Consider the following 25,625-nt stretch of genomic DNA (forward strand, 5'->3'; position numbering starts at 1 on the left):
CGGGTTTTGATTTCAAGCAACACTGGCAGCCTTATTCAGCACACGCCAGCCTGATCACACTGTGGATACATCTCTCATTAACAAAGCAAACACTCACGCTTGCACATGTTCCCCAAAGTCTCAACTTTTTTGCCTGGATTGCAGAAATGTAACCTGAATAGCCGTGGGCCACCAAGCACTGGAAAATGTTTTCTTTTGTTTATGATGGAAACGTGTATCTACATAAATCCCACAGGCACAGCTGTAGCCAAAGTATCTGACATGTGAACAAAACCAAAAGTGCAATTTGGTCAAGTCTGGCCACAGTTCGCCTTTCAGCAACTTCATTTTAGAGTAATAGCTTGACAAAAAAAATCCCCCAATATGCCAAATGTAGCCGAGACATTTGGTGTCTGAAGTTTGCTTCAGTTTGCTTTTGCAATGGAGCTATGAGGCTTAAGTAGCAAGCGATGAAGGTATGAATCAGTCACTGGGGCAGTTCCCCTCTTGTCACTGGGAAGGAACCCTCAAGGGTACATCTCAGTGCCTTTAGTCAGGGAACATAAATGAACCATAATTCACTGAAATGATATTCTCTAAGCTGTACTGACTCCACACACCCCGCCCCGCCTCCAGGCTTTTATTCTGTTTTAAATCATTCGGTTATAAAAAGGTACAAATACAAACTTTTCACCTGGAAAAACTGATTTAAGGTGCACAATTGGACCTGATGTATCTTTGAGGGAACATTTACATTGTTTGTACCTTGATCAACGAAAAATGTACCTCAACAGAACCTTTATTTCTAACATGATGATCGTTACCAAAAATCTATCAGAGTTTATGATATTATGAAGAACAAAAACAGCTTTGAATGTTCTTAATGTCATTTTTAAATAGCAATATCAGATATACATTGTAAGATTTACAATGGGGTGATCATTAAAAATAAAAACAGACTGACTGTGTATAGTTATCATATAGGCCTATTAACAGTTATCTCTTAAACTTTAAAATTATATACCCGGGAACATTGGTCAGCTATATAAAGGTTCTGTTGAGGTACATTTTTCGTTGATCAAGGTACAAACAATGTAAATGTTCCCTCAAAGATACATCAGTGGGTTTAAGGTCCAATTGTGCACCTTAAATCAGTTTTTAGATCATTTGCATGTGTTTACATTTATGGCATTTGGCTGACGCTCTTATCCAGAGCGACTTACAGTTTGATCATTTTACACAGTTAGGCGAAGGTGGTGTTAGGAGTCTTGCCCAAGGACTCTTATTGGTGTAGTGCAGGTGCTTGTCCAAGCAGGGGATTGAACGCCAGTCTACAGCGTAGAAGGCAGAAGTGTTACCCACTACACTAACCAACCACCTACAGCTACTGTTTACCTACTGCTATGATAATGCTACTCTGCTAGTGCTTTCCACATTTTAATTTAGCAATAAGGTAACAGATTTAAGACTACACAGCTCTAGCCTATCCACACGTATCTGAAGCTTGGGACAGACATTCAGACAGATTTTTTTCTTTGTATGTTGCAGACGAGCAGTGAATCATTCGTTAAACATTCCTACTCACAGCCTATGTCTGCACATATACCTGTGAACCTTTTAGCCACTTGACTCAGTAGTTCTTAAACAAAACCACACACTTTAGTAGGAAATGTTTTCTATTATATGATTTTCCCTCCTCCAAGTCAGGTTGGAGTTTTCTCTCATTTTGACGGGGGACAAAAGTTCTGGCATCCCTCCCAGTTCTGCCTTGCTGTGGCAGCGCACACCGCAATTATTTATGTTAGCACTGCTGATGCGCTCAGACGAGGGAATGCAATATGTGAGCAGGCTGTGAGAGTGTAGTGGGAACCGGAGCTCATCTGCAGACATATAAATCTGGCTCGTTTGACTAAAAGGCAGAGACAGTATTTTTAAATTGTCCAGGATGACATTAATATGCATGTTGAAGAAGACTCTTTATCATTTGTTGGTGGTGCTCACCTGGAGCCATTCACCTGCCCCCCTCCTCCTCCGCCCCCGCCAGCTCCTGCGGGCCCTCCTCCGCTGCCGCACTCCATCTTGATGGTGACACGGCCAGGTGGAGCGGTCAGCCAGTCCTGAGGCGCTCGTGGGCTCAGTTTGCTCTGACCGTACTCGCTGGCCGCCGACGCTGTCATCTCTGCTTTACCCTGCTGGGCCACGCTGTAGGCACACTCAAACAGAGACTGATCCTCACTCACCACAGAGAGCGCCTCCTACAGGAGAGAAAGAGGGAGAGAGAAAGAAGGAGAGAAAGGACAAAAAGAGACGGAAAGATGAGGAGAGGGAAAGAGGGAGAGAATGGACAGAGTGAGAGAGAGAGAGAGTGAGAGAGAAGAAAAAAGACAAGTATGTACAGATAAGGAGAAAGAGAAAATAGTAAAAGAAGATGAAAGGGAGGAAAACACAGGATGAATAAAGAAAGAGAGCCAGAAAAAGGAGAGAGATTAAGAGAAGGTCAGAGAAAGAAGAGAAAGAGGGGAGAAAGGAGAGGGAAGAAAGAGAGCAAGAGATAAAGGCAGACAGAGAAATATGGGGATGAAGGGAATGGGAGAGAGAAGAGGCCGAAGTAAAGAGGAAAAGAACAAGAGAGAGTGAAAGGGAAAGAAGGTAAATAAGAAGAGAGGGAGAGAATATGGTTATTTTCACTGTGAGGTCATACAGTAGTGACCTATGAAATGTCGCTGTGCTCAGGCCTGGTGAGCGTGCACTGTTCAGTGAGCAGGTTTGGAATCAGCAGGAGGAAAGGGAAGTCGTGTCGGAAAGCAGATTAAACACTCTCTCACTGCTGCTCAGCTGTAAAGGCCATTACTGCAGCGCCGGCCACATGAACCTTCACCTGCCAGAGTGGCAGCAGTCCACACTTGCAAGCCATTACCCACCCATCTCCCATCAACCTGGACCCCACACCCCTGCTCCTACATACTTAACGAAAACAAAACACGCACACTCACACTCCGTCAGGGCCCTACACCCAGTTAGACACTTCCTTTGTTTTTATCTTATGGAACAACCCATCAGAACAGCTACTGCTGAAAAACACAGCCGTAACGCCTGGCCTGTCTGCATTCACACAGCCAGACTAAAGCCGGGCTTTAAAGGTGTAGTTAGAAATCAAACTCTATACATAAATGTATATCGCTGCTGTGACCCTTCACATTGTGTGCAAATTTCATGATGAATGGGACAAAAGAAACGGCCCAAAATGGCTTGGAAAAAACTCTGGTTCCATTGACTTACATTAAAAGTAAAGTAGGGTTTTTCCTTCTCCTGAAAAGTGACCATTTTGGAGATACAAGGTTTTCTTAATAAATAAAATATAAATGTAATATTAATCAAATGTAGCCGATTAGCCCAGCTATGTTTGGTGTCAGAAGTTTGCTTCTTTGGTCTGCACTGTCCATGCTACAAAAAACAGCACAGACCCCCCATAACTATGGTCACCAGCAAAACGAGCTTATCATCACTGTCTCAATAAAACCTTGTAACTCCAAACTGGTAACTTTTCAGGAGAAGGAGAAAAAACTTTAAAACTTGTAATGGAAGTTAATATAAAAAATATTTTTTGGACCATTTCTATTCGTCCATTCATTATGAAATTGTAACACAAGGCAAAAGGGAACTGTAGCTTTATGCAAAAAATAATGCAAAAAAAGTAAAAACTAAAAAAATAGAGATGCAAGGTTAGTTGTTTTTTAGACGCTGATGTGCTGGTCAGCTGCAATGGAAGCTGTTGTGTTGATCACCACCAAAATCAGCATATGTTGGACACTGGTATGCTGGACAACCAGCATGACCATGCTGGGTGACCCACCCCAACCAGCAAAGATACTCTATAAAGCAGCTCAGACCGGCATGGAATTTATGCTGGTCTAAGCTCTTTTTTAAGCAGGCCAAATGGAAGCTGATGATCATCAGTTAGCATCATACAAACTATATGTCTAATTATCATAAATACCTCACAACATTGCTTATAGGCTTGTTATAGAGTGTGCAATATAGAGTGGTCAGATCGTGCCTCCTAGCCCCCAATAGCGTAAGCCATTTTGACTGTATACCACCAGTATATTATAGAGTGTGTTTTCAGGAGCCCAATGCAGACTGCAGGCTGCTCCTTATGCCGGCAGACTAAGGACACTACTAATTAATATTGCCGGTCTTTCTCGATTAACAGGTTTCAGCACAGCGGGTTATGGGTAACACTTAAACTGGAAGAAATTAACATGCTTACTGGAAAAAAAAGTTGATTTTGTTCAGCAGTGGTGACTGCTGGCTGTACAATCCTAAACTACTGAGAATGCTTTAATCCCATAATGAAGGCATTTACTAAAGACACCAAGGTAAATGGTCAGGATAATGGTCAGGATCTCTTTTTTGAGTGAATGCAGGGCGTAAATTAAGCAGCCACTTCCAACACTGTACTGAGATTTTTAATCAGTTATCCTCACCTCTCCATTGAAAATGAATCCTATCTGAATAGTACTTATGACACAGTTATCTGTGAAAATGGGCAAAAGTATGTCTCATAGCTAAAAACAAAAGTAGCAACTAAGTTAATTGATACTTTTTGATCCCACAACCGGGGAAATTCCACCTCCGCATTTAACCCATCCGTGAAGTGAAACACCACATACACACTAGTGAACACACACACTAGGGGGCAGTGAGCACGCTTGCCAAGAGCGGTGGGCAGCCCTATCCACGGCACCCAGGGAGCAGTTGGGGGTTAGGTGTCTTGCTCAAAGACACCTCAGTCATGGACTGTCGGCACGGGGGATCGAACCAGCAACCTTCTGGTCACAAGGCCAGATCCCTAACCTCCAGCCCACGACTGCCCCAAGTACACCACAACCTTTCTTTACTCACTGTTATATATCGCCGCTGTCAGATCAAAACTTTGTCTCTCCAAAACGGTGACTTTACAGGAGAAGAAAAAAAAATACTTTACTTTTAATGTAAGTCAATGGAATCAGACATTTTTCCAAGTCATGTTATGTCATTTTTTTCAGGACATTCATCTTGAAATTTACCTACAGTGTAAAGGGCGACATGTATTTTTGAATTCTGTCAAAAACGGAAAAATGACAAAAAATGGAGATACGATGTTTTCTTCCGACAACAGTAATATGTATATATGTAATATAGCTGGGTTTTTTATGTGTGTGTGTGTGTGAGTGAATGTGTCTGTCTGTCTTTCTGTCTGCCCTGCGATGGACTGGTGACCTGTCCAGGGTGTATCCTGCCTTCTGCCCAGTGACTGCTGGGATAGGCTCCAGCACCCCTCGTGACTCAGAAGGAGAAGAGGCTTAGAAGGTGTGTGTGTGTGTGTGTGTGTGTGTGTGTATTTGATAATTAACTTTTTTCTCTCTCTTGTTATAAAGTACATACACAATACACATACCAACTAGATTTTGTTTGATTATTGTATATACGTTTATCTTATTAATTGATACACTTCAATCATGTCAATAAAGTAAACTTGAGCTATTCTGAAGTTTCCATTCTCTTGTTCATCGTAATGATTTTGACTGATCGACTCCATTTAGAGCAAAGAAAACCTGTATTTCTGAATTTTCCCAGAGCTTTTTCTTTAAACGAGGACAACTCTGAACTCAGCAGTGAGCATTATGGAAAACGGCAGCGCTGCTGCCAGATCCGAAACGTGTGAAAACATAGTGATGTTCGTTTTGGCCTTTTGAGAGCGCAGAGCATCCAGCGTCAGTGTTCCATACACTACAACAATAAAAACACTGGAAAGCTGAGGTTCACTTTCTACTCACAGTATTTAGAATGGACTGGGGCGCATGGACTGAGCGGGCCCAGAAACGGCCAGAATGGACTTTTCTCCAAACTGAAATAACCTTCAGAGCATTGCACGGCCTTCATACTTCAGCCAAAGAAAAGCAGCATCAGAAAAGCAGCAGAGCCTGGTTTCCTTCTCTCTGTCAAAGCCACGAAAACTACAGAGGGTTCTCTCTCCATGGCTATGAAAGGCTACACAGAACCTGTTTTTATGGAAACAGCATTCATCCATGTTTGCCTTTTTAATGTGGTCACATGACTCGGTTCAACAAAGCTTGTGCTGTGAATGAGCGGGACTGAGAAGACCTAGAGTTTTTCGTTGGATTGAGCACCTTAGCTTTACCATTCTGTACTGAACACTTAGACTATATGCAGCAGTTCTGATATAGGATCAGTCCATATGAGCACATGCATTACAACAGTCAAAACCTAGTTCACCGCTCTTCGTGTGGTCAGCTCTCTTTCAGTCTGAATGGGCCTGGAAGCTCATTCATGCAGCAGCGAAGCAGCAGACAGGAAGACCTCTGCTAGGCCTTTCCTGCTTTACAGCCGCAGACAGCGAGGGATAATGGAGGAGGGGAGTGGAAAAGAGGAAAAGCCCATCCATCGACATTCTGATTGTGATCTGAGAGAGAGAGAGAGAGAGAGAGAGAGAGAGAGAGATCTAGGTGGAGGTGGCTGACGCCCTGTCATTAACGCCACAGGCATGGAACGCCATTAACCTCTGATGAAGGTCAGCACAGTGACCGTACCCGTACATTTTCCCCATCAGCAACTCTCACAGCCTGCTGTTTACACGGCCTCTCCCTCTCTAATCACTCCCTCACTCCTGTCTCACTCCTCACTTCTCCGTCTCTTCCACTGACCACTTTTTTCTCCTTTACTGATCACTTCTCCTACTTTACTACTCTTCTCTTTGTTTCTCTCTCTCTCTCTCTTTCACTAAGTGCTGCTCTCTCACCCTCACTGATTACTCCCTCAGTCTTCTCTCTCCCTAACTATTCCTCTCTGACTCCCTCACTAACCACTCCTCTCTCACCCTCACTACTCACTCCCTCACTCATCTTCCCCACCAGTCACTCCTCTCTCTCCATCATTTATCATTCTCTCACTCTCCTGTTCTGCACCAATCTTTCCCACACTCCTCTCTCCAACACTAATCACTCCTTTCTTTTTCTCATTAATCACTGCTTCACTCTTCTCTCACTCTCCTCAATTATCACTCCTGTATCTCCCTTACTAATCTAACTAATCACTCCCACACTCCTCTCTCCCACTAATCTCTCCCACACAAATCACGGCATCATTCCTCTCAACACTGATCAATCTCTCGCTCTTCTCTTATCACTGAGCACTCTCCCTCATTCCTTTCAACTCAAATTACTCTCTCACTCCACTCATCACTGATCATGTTCTCTCCCTCATTCCTCTCAACACTGATCACTCTCTCGCTCCTCTCTCATCACTGATCACTCTCTCGCTCCTCTCTCATCACTGATCACTCTCGCTCATTCCTTTCAACTCAAATTACTCTCTCACTCCTCTCATCACTGATCATGTTCTCTCCCTCATTCCTCTCTCAATTCTAATCACTGTCTCACTCCTCTCTCATCACTGATCACTCTCTCTCCCTCATTCCTCTCAACATTGATCACTCTCTCGCTCCTCTCACATCACTGATCACTCTCTCTCCCTCCTTCCTCTCAACTATAATCACTCTTTCACTCCTTTCTCATCACTGATTCACTTTCTCTCCATCATTCCTCTCTCAACTCTAATTACTCTCTCACTCCTCTCTCATCACTGATCACCCTCTCTCCCTCACTCCTCTCTCAACTCTAATTACTCTCTCACTCCTCTCTCATCACCAATCACTCTCTCCCTCACTCATGTCTCACTCCTCTCCTTTGCTAACCACTCCCTAATTCCTTTTGCACACTAGTAATAAACCCAAGTCAGTAAAAATTCCAAGCATATTGACCCAACAAACTCAAGCGTCAGTCTGGTGTGACTGCTGTCTCTAGAACATTCTCAGACATTCTCAAGTGTTCTGCCCCATTCACAGCATTCGAGAATAACTGAAGGACCACAAACTCTGTATTTGACCTACTTCTACTGCGTAATCACTGATGATGTGACATCACTCACATGACCTTCTGCAGCATGGCTGTCATCTCCACCAGCTCGCACAGCATGCTGCCACACGCAACATTTCCACAGTGGAACTTTCATTACGTGGCAATTTATTATAATCAGCAACTAAACTGAAGCCTTTGTACCCAAATCCTGACAAAAACCAATATGAAGGAAACGACTAAAGTGTTTCCAGAGCTTCACTATGCACTGTGTCCTTCAAAATCCAAGCACTTATTGGTTTGACCCAAATTATATTCTCACATTCATAGTTTTAGCATACAGCTTTCGGTGTGTCTAATAACAAACAAGAGCTCAAACAGACAGACAGACAGACAGACAGACAGACAGACAGACAGATAGACAGATAGATAGATAGATAGATAGATAGATAGATAGATAGATAGATAGATAGATAGATAGATAGATAGATAGATAGATAGAAAAAAAGCATAAAATTATAGGGGTATGAGCATTTACTGCTTTGCTATGACCTTCTCATTTCCCAAAAACTCATTAATATAAAGCAATATTAGAACACATTTGAATCAAATAAATACTTTGCATCACTTATTTAGTCTAGAAGTATATCGCTGTTGTCAGATCAAAACCTTGTGTCTCCAAAATGGTAACTTTACAGGAGAAGGGAAAAACCTACCTCATTTAAATGTAAGTGAATGGAACCAGACTTTTTCCCAAGTCATTTTGGGTCATTTCCTTTGCTCCATTCATCGTGAAGTTGGCACGCAATGTAAAGGGCGACAGGTCATTTCAAATGATGTAAAAAACGGAAAAATGTCAAAAATGGAGATAAGAGGTTTTGTCCCGACAACAGCGATATGAAGTTTGCAGCATGTAAAACATACCGAAACTATGAAGCTATTGAAACTGGCTTGATTTTTGACTTTACAGTAAGGTTGCTGGCTAAACACAGGAGCTGGTAAGTGTTAGCTTAGTTAACATGATACCAGCTCTGCTCAATTGTTGTTCAATTGTTGGCTAGCTGAGGCACTGAGAGACAAGCTTAGAAGACAATGATTCGAATCAAGGGAGTGAAGTTGAACCGGCACTGAAGAAAAGCAAAATTAAACCTGGTCTGTGGTGTTTGGACCTGCAGCCTTAACATTAGCTTAGCGAGCAGGCTACAGACCCAAACAGAACACAGTACGGGCTCGAATCTGACTAACACTCTGCCGAAACAAGTGTAGATGTTAAAAAACGAATGGCTGAGAGAGCGAATGTTTCGTGAGTGCTGTTAAAGTGACAGAAACCCAAAGTTTGTTCCGTGGTGTTTGGGACTGCAGCGTTTTGGCTGAGCTAATGATAGCTTAGTTAGCAGGCCAAGCATGCCACATATCACATCATAGGCTTGGTTCCAGCCAACCGATGCTAAAACAACACCCGTTTCGAGGATATCTGAGAGCACAGAGTCGAGTGGCGTTGAACATGTACATGACACTGAGCATGAGCTTAGGTTTTTGAGGTTTGCCCGGCTCTGATTTTTCCCCTCTTTCTATCAGCACCAGCTATCTGTGAGCTCCCACACCACCAATCAGTGAGCCCCTCTAAAATATAAGTAAGTGGTGTGTGTTTATTTGGCCATTCAGATTTGGACCACAAATGTGATCATTTTGATATATTAAAGTATACATTATTACTGTTATACTACACCTTAATTTACACCAGAAAAACATGATTGCCCTATAAACTCAAAAAAAAAAAAAATAATAATAATAATAATTAAAGACTAAACTGTTTAAAAAAGTAAAGTGGGACAAAATGAATGTTGATTTGAACCGTTTTTGGGGCACTGCCAAGCGCCAATGTTCATTTAAACTAAGATTTTGCTTTGCATTGTTTCATTCAAGCTATTTATTTGAGTTGGAAAGTTTACCCTGTTGAGTATTTTTTAAAGATTGAAGAGATAAACCACTTTTTAGAGTGTAGTTAGTCCGTAACATGTAACCACCTTTTCATAAGGCTGCACTGAATGTAGAAGCTGTAAAGAGGCGAAGAGACGGTAAGTCTCCTGATGAGCTTAGCAGAAAAGTGTTTGAGTACAGAGAGAGCTGTACTTACTCATGTCTGCCCAAACAATCAGTCCTGCACGCTCGCCCGAAACACAAAGGAACACACTCCGTTCTCCTAACGTTCCTGCTCTGTACACTCCCTGAAACAGAGAGGCCTACACACACGGCCCATCACGCCATTACACCATTACTGCGCTTACTACTGCTGCAGCACTGTTTAACTACACGTTCCAACCTTATTTGGAGCTCTGCAATGTGTGTGAGCTTGACGTTATATATTGTAAAAGACAACGTTTAATGTACATGTTAATGTAAGCAGCCTATAACTGTAACTTGAAAAACATTGATGTGAATGGAGGCCAAACCAGAACCCACTGAACTTACACAGAAGACATAACAGGGCAGTTAAATGACTAAAATAATGAATCATAATTAACACAGTTGTGCAGTAATAATAAGCTTCATTAGAACATATGTTAAGACTTTCTACCAACTCTTTAGTCACAATGCATTATGAAGGCATTTAATATGTTATATGGCATACATAAGACATTATTTCTGGCATAAACCTGCATAACGGCCAGGTAGTTCAACACATTGTTAAGCAAAAGTAAATGACTCCATTACGTCAGATTTCATAGCACATTATGCATTTGTCTCTAAACACTTTTTAAAATCTAATGCTGCAATGCACTCATTTCGTTGCAACATATTACTTAAATAATCACAAACAGGGCTACTTTTAACAATTCCGGGGGACTTTCATAACTTCCCATGGCCAAAAGAAGGTCTGATTACAGATAGAAACTAGTTGTAAATGACATAAAACCAATCACCATTAATAAGTTACTATCTATGGCTGTTCCAGATCCCAACCCCTAAATCTCAACTTGTGAAAATAATGCTTACGTCTTCTACTAGGCAATGTTGTTTTTAAAAACATCGTCCTTCTATTTAATATTTAGAAGTTTAGATGATATTTAAAGTACTCTGTGAGCTATCCAAGCTTTCCAGGAGGCCTAGAGTGACATTTTTCCTCACAAAACTGGCCCCACCCATTATAAATCACAACGTGATTGGTTGATTTCACCGTCAGTCCCTAATTTATTAGTGATTAGTCAGATACATTAGGCCCAGAAGGGCTTGTGGGTTCTTCATTGGTTATTATATCAACTTTGACATCACTGTATAAGAGGTATAATGCAATAAATACCTGCAACTCTCTTTAGCTGGACTTCATTTAGAGAAAACACACATAACAGTGGAGGAGCATATGTGTCAAGACTGTCCTTTGGAGAAAACCAACAAATCTCATGTTGATACACCGTGTCTCAGAGGAAAATTCATATTGAGTTCATTCAATGCAACACATGCACTTGCCACATTTATCCTTTTAAATCTGCTAGTTAAAGTGAAAGACTGTATATAAAAAAAGCAAAGAAAAACTTTTACTTAAGTAAAAAAAGCAACAACAAAAAAACTTCCTTTAACCCCTTTTATTACACACTTCTATAACCTAAGATAAGCTGTATACATTTGCATTGAAGTCCCTGTAGTTACTGAATGATAAGCCTTAGTATTTAATAAGCCGGGAATGTGATGGAGTAGAACATTCAGGAACACTCACTTTCACATTCCTGAGTAATACGCCCTAAGACGTAAAGAGGTTGCGATTTTAAGGGGTTAAAGTTTAAAGAACCTTCAAGACCAAGTCTATACCTATAACAATTCAAGCCAAGAATCATTTATAAAACTATTTTTTAAAGACTTTTGGATTATCCAGAGAGCTATAATGGTATAGAGGTATATAAAGCGGTATTAACTGTATTAACCCCTTTAATTACAGGCATGTTACATACTAAGGCTATTTATTAAGTCACTACAGGGACTCCAATGCAAACTGGTTGAGTTATACTTAGGTTATAGAAGTGTGTAATAAAACTGGACCCTGGCCATTTAAGGGGTTAAAATATTATGATTGCTGGCTATTGTTGGTCAAATAAAACTGTATAATAATGATAATAGTACAGTTTGTGTCAATTGCTAAAACACATATAACAAAAATGGGGTGGACTTAATCTTAACGTTTCTTGCAAGTGTTAAGAAATTCTCACTGCACTCCGTTTTCACATTCTTAGAAACTAGAAATTACATTCACAAACACCTTCAGCACCCATGTGAATTAATAAAAGCACAAAGTTCTTGTCAGTTACTGACTGTAAGCGTCGATGAAGAATCTGGTTCTATCAGATCTGAAATAGGGAATAGGTCAGAGATTACAGGCAAGCTATTATATAAAGCTAATTTACATAATGGCAGATTAACCTATTCAGATTTTTCAGACAGTGGAATCTACCCCAGCTGTATACCTACACATATCGCAGCAAATTACAACTGTATTGCATTTTTCAGTTAAAAAAAAAACAAAAAAGATTTCAAGATTGCTGTTGGACAAAACTTCGTTTCGTTGTTTTTTTGACCTTTGCCTTTTACATTGTGTCAAAAATTCATACTGAATGGATCAAAATCAAGTCAAAAATTACTTGGAATAAACTATTTCTCTATGTACTTCCATTAAAATTAAGAATTTTGTTTTTCTCCTGCACAGTTACCGTTTTTGGAGATAAGAGGTTTTGGTCTGACGGTGATGATATAATAAAAATAATAGCAAGAAAATCAGAAATTCTGTAGATTCCCGTGCCTGGACCTGCTTTTTACCCTTTGAGAAGAACATGAACGAGTCATATTGCTCAGCCGTTACTGAATACCAAGTATACAGTGACAAAAATGAAAAATCTACCATTTTTACCAAATTCTGCTGACAACAAAAAGAATCAACTGCAACTTTCTTATCCGTGACCCGCCTAGTGATGCGTGCTCGGTATGTGCCATGGCGATCGGCACTGCTGATTTTTCTAAACCACGCAGACAGTGAGAATAGGAAAAAGGAAATTTACAAAGCAGCGAAAAGGAAATCTTGTTTCAGCGCTACGGCGCAAGGGTGTTACCCACTCTCGCTCAAATCTTCTCCAGGCGAAGGAAAGAAAAGGGTTCGAAAATGTGAATTTCAAAAAAAAAAAAAAGGACAAATTTTTAAACTTACCTTGATAGTGCTTGCCATCGTAGCCCAGGACTATTCAGTCCTGCTGAAGGAAAGCAGTTTTAATTGCAATGTGTGTGTACGCTGGTCAATGTTTTTTTGGTGATGAGTGTTTAAGTTGAGGTTCCACTGAGCGCTGTTTGGAGCGGATGAGATTGTGCTAACGCTGGAAGTGAAGTCAGCCAATAGCAGGAAGAGCTTTCTATTGGTTCTGGCCGACGCAGCTCGAAGAAACAGGATATTTGGGAGAGGGGAGATAAGAAGGGCTGAAACAATGTTGTTATTCTGCAAGATATTTTCGCGTGGGTCCTTTAAGAGATACAAGGGAACCCCGAGTGGACGGCTTCAGCAGTTTAGTGTCCTAAAGGCAGGTGGCCTTACAATACTGTATGCATGTCCATGTGTGTCTCTGAGCAAAATAGAAGAGCGACAGACAGATGGACAGACACAGGGAGTGACAGAGAGACAGGGCCGGTTACAGGACAGGATGCAGATGTGTGATCGTATAAGTTGTATTTGCCACAGTTGCAAGCAGCAAGGGTGCTCCCAAGAGAGCTAGAAGCAGTGAAAGAGTAAAGGAAGCAGGGGAAGAGAGAACGAGGGCGAGAACGACAGAGAAAGAAAGAATGACATCCTACACAGCAAACCAGGGAAAATTGCTTGCTGTGTGGTGGATAGTTGGGATATGCGTAGGATACCCTCTACATAAATATAGTGAGCTAACAATGAACACCACAACAGCAGCAACAACAGCAGCATCAAGCTGCTCAGTGCAGCACAGAAACACAACAAGTCTGGGGCCAAGCCATGTGCATCCATCTATACCAGCGTTCAAAATTATGTAATGACCATTTCAAAGCTTATAATCGCTGTTTTTTAATCATATAAAACTGTTAGTTTCTCGACATAGTTGTCTAATGCATGCTGGGCATTGTAGTGAGAGAACGTTGTTGGATAAAAACACAAAAAGCGTACAAATTCGTGAATTTCCGTCACACTGATGAGGCTGAGAGATACCCACCACGCCACCGTGCCGCCCTCAATTAAAAACAGCTCATTTTAAAGCTAAGTAGTTTCTACGTTTATCAGCTCCACTTACTGTATAGCTGCTCTCTGTAGTTCTACAGTTACAGACTGTAGTCCATCTGTTTCTCTGATACTCTGTTACCCTGTTCTTCAGTGGTCAGGACCCCCATGGACCCTCACAGAGCAGGTACTATTTGGGTGGGGGATCATTCTCAGCACTGCAGTAACACTGACGTGGTGGTGGTGTGTTAGTGTGTGTTGTGCTGGTCGGAGTGGATCAGACACGGCAGTGCTGATGGAGTTTTTAAACACTGTGTCCACTCACTGTCCACTCTATTAGAGACTCCACGTCAGTCCACCTTGTAGATGTGAAGTCAGAGACGACAGCTCATCTGCTGCTGCACAGTTTGTGTTGGTCATCCTCTAGTCCTTTATCAGTGGTCACGGGACACTGTTGGCTGGATATTTTTGGTTGGTGGACTATTCTCAGTCCAGCAGTGACAATAAGGTGTTTAAAAAGTCCAGCACACTGCTGTGTCTGATCCACTGAGGCCAGCGCAACACACACTAACACACCACCACCACGTCACAAAGTATCAGAGAAACAGATGGACTACAGTCTGTAACTGTAGAAATACAAAGTGCAGCTATACAGTAAGTGGAGCTGATAAGATGGACAATGAGAGTAGAAACAAGGTCATAATGTTATGCCTGATCGGCGTGTAGTACCAAAAAGAGTTCTGCTATTGTTATGATGTCAAGTTTGTGACAACAGAAGAAGCCTTTTTAGTGCCTTATAGAGCCCTTTTATTAAAAATATAAAGAATATTGTAAAATTACCTACATGATTTCTAGACATTGGTTTGCTTAAGTAATGTCATTAAGTGAAATTATCTCACTATATTGGCAGATCATTTTGCTTGTTTTAAGAAAAATGCTTAAAACTATGTGACTTTACAAGCAGTCAGGATTTCTTTATTGTGGTGAGGGAAGAATCCCAATAGTTGTTTGATGTATTTGCATAATGCATGCTGGGTATTGTAGTGAGAGAACACTGAAAGCACAAAAAGGAGATATAAAATTGTGAATTCTTTGAAACTGATTGAATGCTGCACCACAAAATACTACATAACGTCTGAAATAACATATGAAACGCTAGTTTTGGGCTGGAATGCCCCTTTAAGTGAAATGCTTAATTTAACAGCAGCGCATTTTACAGCATAGCAGTTTTTTAAGACAAAATATAGAGTCAAGCAGCTCTCTGTAGCTGATGCTATAATAACTGAGAAGAGTACAGCATGGAATGGATTTATACTAAAATTCTGAATCCAGAAGGCCTTGTGTTTATAAATTGGTGATCAAATCTTGGGACAGATCTTAAGGTTGATGTGAGCCTATCAAGAAATGACTATAAATACTATAATATGATAATTATAGTATAGCATTTATCAGTGATGTCTTGTTTTTCCAGAATGATTTATAGTTATTATTATAATACTCCTAACTTATCGCTGCTGTCGGATCAAAACCTTGTATCTCCAAAATGGTGACTTTACAGGAGAAGGAAAAAACATACTTTACTTTTAATGTAAGTCAATGGAACCAGACATTTTTAGAAGTCATTTTGGGTCGTTTCTTTTAGTCCACTCACCATGAAATTTACACACAGTGTAAAGAACATCAGGCACTTTTACATTCTGTCAAAAACTGAAAAACGACAAAAATGGAGATATGAGGTTTTCATAACAGCGTTATGACAAAACATACAAAAATTATGTCTGTCACGCAGCAAATAGAATTTAAATCTACACGGTATCAGTTTTTGTTGAATAAAATAACAATTAATAAGATAACGAGTGATTCCAAACTTCCAAACAGTAGAGAGGCGTTGTTGATCCTGTGTTTTGCGTGTGTGTGTGTGTGTGTGTGTGTGTGTGTGTGCAGCTGTGCGTTTCATGCTGCAGATGGTATTGTGTAATGGCAGTTGCTTTGAGGAAGTTGTGAAGTTGTGACAAGAGGAGTTTAAAAAGTTTTGAAATCAGTTAATGGTGAAAACACGGCGTACTTTTCAGACCAGCTCGTGTTTCAAAAGGACAAATGCAAATGACTGAAAAAGAACTTAAATGTTGAATCCCAAACCAATTCCGCCCAGCAACTCCAACATGTCCAGTAAGATGAAGCTGGAGATTTCTAATATTAATGAAACTTTGTGATACTCTAAATAAATTACAACACAAGCATTTCAACACGTGTGCTAGTTGGGAACAGAGCAATGAATATCGCAAGAGCGTGCAATTCTGCAACAGCCTGAGAGCGGCACCACGCAGAACGAGGAATAAGGATCAAAATCAGCACCAACATATACAGTCTCACGCAGTCGTTTGGACATCTCTGGTCAAATGACATGTTTAGTTGATTTTCTATGTGAATATAAGGGACCGCACCCTCTACAGAGACCACGACTCTGCACATTTTAAAGCACAGGTGCTGTTTACTTGCTGAATTTTACATTTTGGAAAAGGTGAAACATAAAATGTGGCCTGGGCTAAAGTTATACCACATTTTATATTTAATGTTTGATTTTTTCCATAGGTTAAAGTCAGCAAATTATGGAGCCCCGCTGGTGACATCCTGTATAAATAAAAATAATGCGTGGCCACAACTTAGTAAAGCGTGGGAACGAGATCCTAATGCATGGCCACGACTTAGTAAGCTGTGATCCCCTTCCCACGCTTATTAAGTCATGGCCATGACCCAATCATCTCATTCCCACGCCTTACTAAGTCGGGCCACACAGTAGCATTTCGTTCCCACACATAATAAATAGAAATTATGCACTAAAATTGTCAGAAAAACAGCATAATTATGTGTGTTCTCTGTAGGTGTAGGTTGTTTGTACATGTTTTCAGTTGAATAATCAACAAAATAAGTCATTTGACTGGTGGATGTTCAAACCTTTGCGGTCACACTTTATTCGGAGGGTCCCCTATAGATGCTCTACAGACACCTAAATCACTAACTGCCTGCTGAGGTTCAGTTGATTAACAACAGTATGGTTAGGGTTAGGGTTAGGGTTAGGAGTAGGTTTTGCCTTCAGGTTAAGGTTAGGCTTAGGTTTAGGGTTAGAGTCCGACTGAATAAAGTCTTGCATCCTGAACTTGCAGTTTTGTTTTATTGAATGGATATTTAGTTGAATGTCACTTAAAGACAGACTGAGCATTTACAAAGCATCAACAGTGGACCATCTGAATAAAGTGTTCCCACCATTGCACATCACTGCAGTCGCAATAGTTAAGCTTACTTAAGTGAAATTAGCTCACTATATTGGCAGATCATTTCACTTGTTTTCGGAAAAATGCTGTTTCATATATATATATATATATATATATATATATATATATATATATATATATATATATATATACACAGTTCTGGGCGAAGGTTTTAGGCATCTAAGCAAATGTTTAACCAGTTGACCTCAGCAGTGAGTTTATCACAATATACATTAGAATAAAGTCGTATTCATAATTCAGATAAACAGAAAAACAATAAAAAGTAACAAGAATTTCTTACATTACATCATGAGCTCAATTTACTGAGCTCTGATTGGTCAAACCAGGAGCTGCTTTTTAACTACATATAATACTGGGCTTCCTCGAGGAGCGGCTTGGAAAGGGGTAAACAAACACAATAACATCTAGAAAATCACTAGTTATTTTACATATATATATATATATCATTATTAATTAATATTCTATAAATTTAGTTTATTCAAATATTAACACTTTTCTCAGCAAATAAACACAAACTACACAAATAAATAGATTTTGAAAATGTGTGTGTGTGTATATATATATATATATATATATATATATATATATATATAGAGAGAGAGAGATAGATAGATAGATAGATAGATAGATAGATAGATAGATAGATAGATAGATAGATAGATAGATAGATAGATAGATAGATAGATAGATATTTTATTACTACTAGCCAGTATGTGAGCAAATACATCTTTGTACGCATATGTACACATAAAATCATAATATTTTCCAATAAAACAGAGAAAATGTGTTTCAGTAGTGATAATTCCTAATGTACTACACTGACTTTCAGACTTTGAGACACATTTACTTCAAAACAATGGGATTGAATGAATCACCACGTGGCCAGGGATGCAGTCTCACTTCCTGCTTTGAAATGCGAGGGTATGGCTAAAATTCGGCTCCACCCTTGGACTAAAACTGTGTTTCGGTAGTGAAAACCTGGGATGGCTTTAATTAAAACTCAACTCAAGCTAAATCTAAGACCTTTCACTTAAAAACAATTCAGGCCAGGGTTTGAGACAGCCACCCCCAAAAGATATTTCCCCTGTTCCATATTTAGTTTATGACTATCTCTATTAATGCCTTGAGTTTAAACAAATCATTATAACCCCTGTAAATATTGAAGGTCTGAATACTTCACTGTTTTATTGATAGGTTTTTTTTTTCCTGTAAGGTAGGTGGTCCCTGTACATAAAAAATATCACATGACAGCACCAGCCCACAATTCCCTTATTGGTGCATTCCTTATTTTGATGATCTAGATGATGATTTTAGATCTAATCACAGCCACACTGCTGTTACAGACACGCCGCGGTCGTCTCTCTGTGGTCATGAAGAACGTAACCTCAATCTGACTTTCACTGTCTCTGCTTCTGTTTTCGCAATAGTATGTGGGAGTCCATGACCACGTTCATGTCTCTGTAGCAGTTTTTTAGAAGATCAGTGCGCTCTGTTTTTTGTGAATGAAGTCATAAGAAAAGTTGGGACCACCAAAGCCTGCCCTACTCCAAATGTACAACTCTGGTCACGCTCATCTGCTGCAATTGTTAACAAGCTATCTGGTGAAACTCTGGTTAGGTTTGGGATCAGTTTAAAGGCTGGGAAACCCGCTTCAGATGACGTGTTTTGGTGGGAGGAACATTTCTAAACTACTTTTAGCCGGATACTTGGGGGGGGCTGTTTCCCAATGGTTGTATAATGTATTTGTATAAAGTAGGCTGGGTACTGTAAAGATGAAAACACAAAAGGACACAAAATTGTGAATCCTGTGAAGCGAACGAGGCTGAGAGACGGAGTACTTTACCACAGAGCACTATCATGAGAAAAAACTTACTAAATGATAGGTTTATGTCTGAATGCCTCTTTAAGTGAAGTGCCTCAATTAACAGTGGTTCATTTTAAGGCGCAGTAGTTGAAGAAACAATATAGGGTCACTATTGATACTCAATGATTCAATATCTGTATTAGAGTGAGAAAAGCAAAACGTCTCTGCTGTAGATGATGCTATCGTGTCTGCTCAAATTCAAAATCCAGTGAGACTCTTAGGATTTAGGTTGTTGGCACAGGGTTAAAATCATGTTTAAAAGAAATTGAATTTCATAGACATTTAACACTCAGAAATGGAGTTCTTACTTTCATATTGCTGTACTATTCAAATATGACACAATGATATGTATCCGAAACTTTTTCGATTTCTATATTTCTGCATTATTTGACCACAGAAGCTGTCCTTTACATTGTGTCAAAAAATTCATGATGAGTGTTCCAGTAGAAACAGTCCAGATTGAGTAAGAAATAAATCTGATTACATTGACGTATATTAAAATTTCTGAATGTTTTTGCCGTCTCCTGTAAAGTTTCGGAGATGCTTGGAGATGCTTGTTGTTTTTGGACAGAGATAACATACATAGTGTGTTATGCACTATGTGTTGACAATTTACATTTACATTTATGGGATTTGGGAGACGCTGTTATTCAGAGCGACTTACAATGTGATCATTTTTACACAGGTAGGCGAAGGTAGTGTTAGGAGTCTTGCCCAAGGACTCTTATTGGTATAGTGTAGTGTACTTATCCAGGCAGCGACTGAACCCAAGTCTACAGTGTAGAAGAAGACAAAGGTGTTAACCACTACACTAACCAACCAATTTACAAACAGGTGACAGACATGTAAACATTGTAAATAATGCCCGTTTAGTTTGGCGAATGGTGTTGGGTTCATTTCTGGTTGATTCCAGGTTGTTCAGCTGTTCTTCTGTCACAGCTGCTGACTGAAAAGCTGCTCAGTGGCGACGACAGTTTGGGAATTTAGTGTCGTCTCGTCTTCGGAGTCGGACCAAATCAGCTGTCGGTCAGATGTGGTCTTAAAAGTGTCCGTTTTCTGTTTTTGGCAAAGTAAGAAATAAAAACGTTCTGATGGCTTGAGCGTCTATTACAGCTGTCAAAGCCGTTGCCTAGCAACAGCATCTCAGTGGAGTGATACAGTGTTTGTAAAAAAACATGATGTTATTTCGCTATAAGATCAGTTTGCGTAGCCAGAACTAACTATTGTATAAAACTAGTTATTTTACTTGTTACCACATGAAGAAAACTTAATTTAATGAAACCCTTTCAGCAAATTTCTTCATGTAGTAACAATGTAGTACATTAACTAGTTTTATTCAGCCTAAATAAATACTTCGAATCAAAGATTCTGTCAATCAACACAGTTTTTTAAGTTGAACAAAGCTAGTTTAATTGCTTGTTACCACGCAAAGTATTTTTTAAGGTGGATCAGAAGAGCCACTGTGAACAATGTAAGTGGGATATAAGAGAAATCCATGTATGTCATATTTTTTAAAAAAGCATATATTGCCATATATTCCATATATTTCTATGAGTCCCGCTGGTGACATCCTGTATAAATAAAGATAATGCGTGGCCACGACTTAGTAAGCCGTGATCTCATTCCCACGCCTTACTGAGTCATGGCCACGCATTAGGATGTCGTTCCCATGCTTTACTAAGTTGTGGCCACACATTATTTTTATTTACTCTATACAGGATGTCACCAGACGGGCTCCATATATTTCCATGTGAAGGTGCATTATGTTTTTGTTTGACCGGTAATGGAATCTCCGTGGACCATCAAAGTGTAGTGGTGTGTTTTTACACAGTTTGCTTTGTTGGGGATTTCTAAGGGAACATGCTGTTACTTTAAACTGGCTGCACTGTTACAATATCACTTCACAACATCGTGGCAATTTGCGCAGTGTGGAAGGTGTTAGCAGTGTAAGAACACATTTGTTGTGTAATGAGAAGGAGAAATCTTTCTCTCTCTCTCTCTCTCTCTCTCTCTCTCTCTCTCTCCCTCGTCAGGTTAGATTTTTTATGGTGTCCTGCAGGATGTCTGTAGGAAGTGACCTGTGGTCTCTCGCTCAGTGAGCTGGGTGTGTATACGTGTGTGCTGTGGTGGAAATGCTCCTCAGTGGGGGGCTGGGAAACAGGGCAGGGCCCTTCCACAGGAATGTCCTGTACAACACACACGCACACACACCTTTACCACTGCTATAAATACACAATCCAAATGGCTCTCCTGAACTTGACTGCCTACACAACACTTCCTCAAGCAAATGTACCTCCAACAGAGAAGGGAGCAGGTGTGTAAATGCACTGATTTACATACAAACACACACACGGTCGTTACTGACTTGCTGGTGTATCAGACTGAAACCCATCATCGCTTCTGACAACCACAAACTCTCTGCTCACAGCACCCCCAACAGACAATCGATGGTACTGCACCTGCCTGGGCCTAAAAAAGTGCTTGAATTGTCCTGCTGGAAAAAATTCAGGGGGATAACTGACAGACCCCTGGTCAAATGACATGTCTTGTTGATTTTCTGAGTGAAAATAAATATATTATGGTCTATATACTTTTGTAAATGTTCAATTTAGCAAATAAACAGTGATTGTGCATTAAGATGTGTGTTCATCCTCTGTAGAGCATGTGTTAATTATTTTCCATCAAATTAACAAAACGTCATCTGACCAGGGGCCCACTTTTGCACACGACTATAAGTATGATGATTCATGGTGTGTTTGGATCTTTAGGGTCTGATGGTGGTCCGTAAGCCCCCGAGGTATCAGACTATTATCATCATCTCTCCATCTGTATTCTTTTATAGACATACTTACTGTCGTGTTCAGGCCAGCAGCAGACTTTAAGAGCATATTTATCCCCATTCACTCTCATTAACCTTTATACAGGCACATTCATACTGGATGACACTACAGGCAGGTTTGAGCCAAGACTGCAGATGGCACACTTATGTTATTTAGAGCACAAGGAGTCAAACGAAGTATATCCAAGTATAAAGCACCACGCAAGACCACTCTGTATTTACTTTTTACAAGTTATCCATTACTGAGCATCAGGGGGAAAAAAAAAACAGAAAATATATTTAACATAAAAAGCTTCCAAATGCAAACCTAATTCCAAAAAGTTGGGACATGAATAAAAATGTAAACACAAAAATATTTTTTGACCTGTGTTCAACTGAAAACAGTACAAAAATAATGAATGTTTGATCCAATCAACTAATTAACTGTATTGTCTTTGTTTTATATATATATATATATATATATATATATATATATATATATATATATATATATATATATTGGTTTGAGATCTGGTGACTGTGGAGGCATTGTCTCCTCCTTGTCATGTTCCAGAAACCAGTTTGAGAAGATATGAGCTTTGTGACATGGTGCACTATCCTGCTGGAAGTAGCCATCAGAAGATGGGTACACTGTGGTCATAAAGGGATGGACATGGTCAGCAACAATACTCAGGTGTGCTGTGGCATTTTTAGATGCTCAATTGGTACTAAGGGGCCCAAAGTGTGCCAAGAAAATATCCCCCAAACCATCACACCACCACCACCAGCCTGACCCACTGATACAACGCAGGATGGATCCATGGTTTCATGTTGTTTACGCCAAATTCTGACCCTGCCATCTGAATGTCGCAGCTGAAATCGAGACTCGTCAGACCAGGCAACATTTTTCCAGTCTTCTATTGTCCAATTTCGGTGAGCCCGTGCGAATTGCAGTCTCAGTTTCCTGTTCCTAGCTGACAGGAGTGGCACCCGGTGTGGTCTTCTGCTGCTGTAGCCCATCTTCTTCAAGGTTCGACGTGTTGTGCGTTCAGAGATGGTGTTCTGCATTCCTTGGTTGTAACAAGTGGTTATTTGAGTTCCTGCTGCCTTTCTATCATCTGGAACCAGACTGCCCATTCTCCTCTGACCTCTCACATCAACAAGGCATTTTTGTCCACACAACTGACCGCTCACTGGATATTTCCTCTTTTTCGGACCGTTCTCTGCAAACCCTAGAGATGGGTGTGCGAGAACATCCCAGCAGATCAGCAGTTTCTGAAATACTCAGACCAGCCCGTCTGGAACCAACAACCACGCTATGTTCAAAGCCCCTTAAATCCCCTTTCTTCCCCGTTCTGATGCTCGGTCTGCACTTCAGCAAGTTGTCTTGTCCACCTCTACATGCCTAAATGCAGTGAGTTGCGGCCCTGTGATTGGCTGATTAGCTATTTGTGTTAACAAGCAACTGAACACCTAATTATTAGTATCTATATGTACATAATAAAGTGGCCGGTGAGTGTGTGTATATATATATATATATATATATATGACTAAACACTGTAAAAATGTGTCATCAGATCTACCTAAAAAATGACTTAATGCATCAACTATTAACTAAACTACATTAACTAAAGTTTATTTTATTGTACATATATGTTCTAAACATTCAAACATGTTCCAAAAAGTTTGGACAAGGGCAAATTTACTACACAGCTGCTAAACAGTCCAAAGTCTAGCACCTGTTCTCTCTTACTACAATGCCACCCTGTTATAACACCTGCGGAAAGCAGTTTGGTGTTGTCTTGCTGAAACAAGCAGGGACGTACCTGATGTGCAAGTTACACATGCCTTTGGCGCTAACACTCCATCATACTGTCACAGTACATACTGGCTGCCTTTTGAACTTTGCATTGGTAACAACTGAGATGGTCCTTTTCCATTTTGGCCTGTAGAACACGATGTTGATTTTGTCCAGGCACAATTTGAAAGGTAGACTCATCAGACCACAGCACACTTTATGCCGGTACTTGGCTTCTATGCACTCTTCTTTCAGCTGTTTTCAATTACATGTAATCTGTAAAAGACGAAGTTTATAAGTCACTGTTTTCTCTTCTCATTCGCATTTTACCTGCTCAGCTTTTTTGGAATTGAATTTGTATAATATTAATTCTGGCAACCGGGGTCCTCTCTGTGTAGAGTTTGCATGTTCTCCCCGTGTCTGCGTCGGTTTTCTCCAGGTTCTCCGGTTTCCTCCCACAGTCCAGACATGCACTCAGGCCAACTAGTGTCAGTGTGTGAGTGACTGTCTGTGTCTGTCTGTCTGCCCTGCGATGGAGTGGCAACCTGTCCAGGGTGTATCCTGCCTTCTGCCCGATGACCACTGGGATAGGCTCCAGCACCCCCCACCCTCCCCCACCCCCACCCCCCACCCCCCGCGACCCTGAGGGAGAAGCGGCTTAGAAAATGGATGGATGGATGGATGGATGGATGGATGGATGGATGGATGGATGGATGGATGGATGGATGGATGGATGGATGGATGATATCAAATCTATCATTATTTGTCCCCTTGACTGTCACTTCAACTTTTCCATCCTAATAATAATAAAACCAGCCAGTCACTGGCATTGTGCTCCCCCTCAAAGAGATAATAACATTCACACAAGCAACTACCAAACACACCTTAACTGCCTTGAAAATTTCTTTCTCTTGTGCATTTAAAATGACTAAAGGAGATATTTCTGATGAGATTAAAGGAAGAAGTGGAGAAGACTGTCATGATTAATAGTTAAAGCACGTTTTTAGTAGATAAAAAGAGAGTGAGAGGTGCCAAAAATGGTTTTGTGAAATGATGCCACAGAAGACGACAGAACCTTGTAGTGGACACCTCCTTAAAGATCAAAAGATCACTCTGAGAAGTTCTGTAGAGAACTAAGAGTGGTTCTTCTGTGGCATCGCTCCAAAAAATGCTTTGTAGCGGTGGTAAAAGACCATATGGAATCTTTATCATGATACTTTTCTTCACAAAACACTTTTCTGAGTACATCATGCGCATCGGCAGTACTTCTACAACACTGAACATCTGCACTTATCATAAAAAAACAGATGTAGACTTATTATAGCGGGACTATAAACAACCGTGTAGAGTACCTGAATAAACTGCTTAGAAACTGTATAACAGTGCTTAGAGAACAGTAGCTGCCGGGACGTCAGCCCATTGTCCCATTATTTCACTGCCTTAATTAATGTAGATTTTTCCATTTGTTAGTTTTTTTTCCAGTTTCTTCTTAAATGGTTGATTTGTTCAAATTGTAAATGTTAAAATTAAAATATTTGTAACAGGGAGCGAGGACTCGCGACCCTGAGGGAGAAGCGGCTTAGAAAATGGATGGATGGATGGGGAGCGAGGAGGCGGACGCATATGCGGAGATAAGCGACTTCTATTAAGGGCAAATCCAGGGTCATGGTCAGAACGGTCCAGGTTCAAATAGCCAAGACGAAGAGATCGGGGAACAGACATGATGAGAAACACACCAACCAA

At 40.4% G+C, this 25,625-nt stretch overlaps 1 protein-coding gene across 3 annotated transcripts in view; it reads right to left on the reverse strand.

Annotated features, from left to right (window-relative positions):
- Positions 1 to 25,625, reverse strand: part of erg (ETS transcription factor ERG) — a 105,889-nt gene that overhangs the window by 30,114 nt on the left and 50,150 nt on the right. For 2 of the 3 annotated variants that reach the window (XM_017691390.2, XM_017691388.2), the window contains exon 3: positions 1,981 to 2,234. In XM_017691390.2, the coding sequence (XP_017546879.1) occupies positions 1,981 to 2,234 (254 nt within the window). Of the gene's footprint in view, positions 1 to 1,980; positions 2,235 to 13,086; positions 13,270 to 25,625 lie in introns of those variants that run through there. The other variant, XM_017691389.2, reaches the window with a different exon arrangement.

Source organism: Pygocentrus nattereri, chromosome 18, assembly GCF_015220715.1.
Source record: "Pygocentrus nattereri isolate fPygNat1 chromosome 18, fPygNat1.pri, whole genome shotgun sequence".
NCBI classification, from domain to species: domain Eukaryota; kingdom Metazoa; phylum Chordata; class Actinopteri; order Characiformes; family Serrasalmidae; genus Pygocentrus; species Pygocentrus nattereri.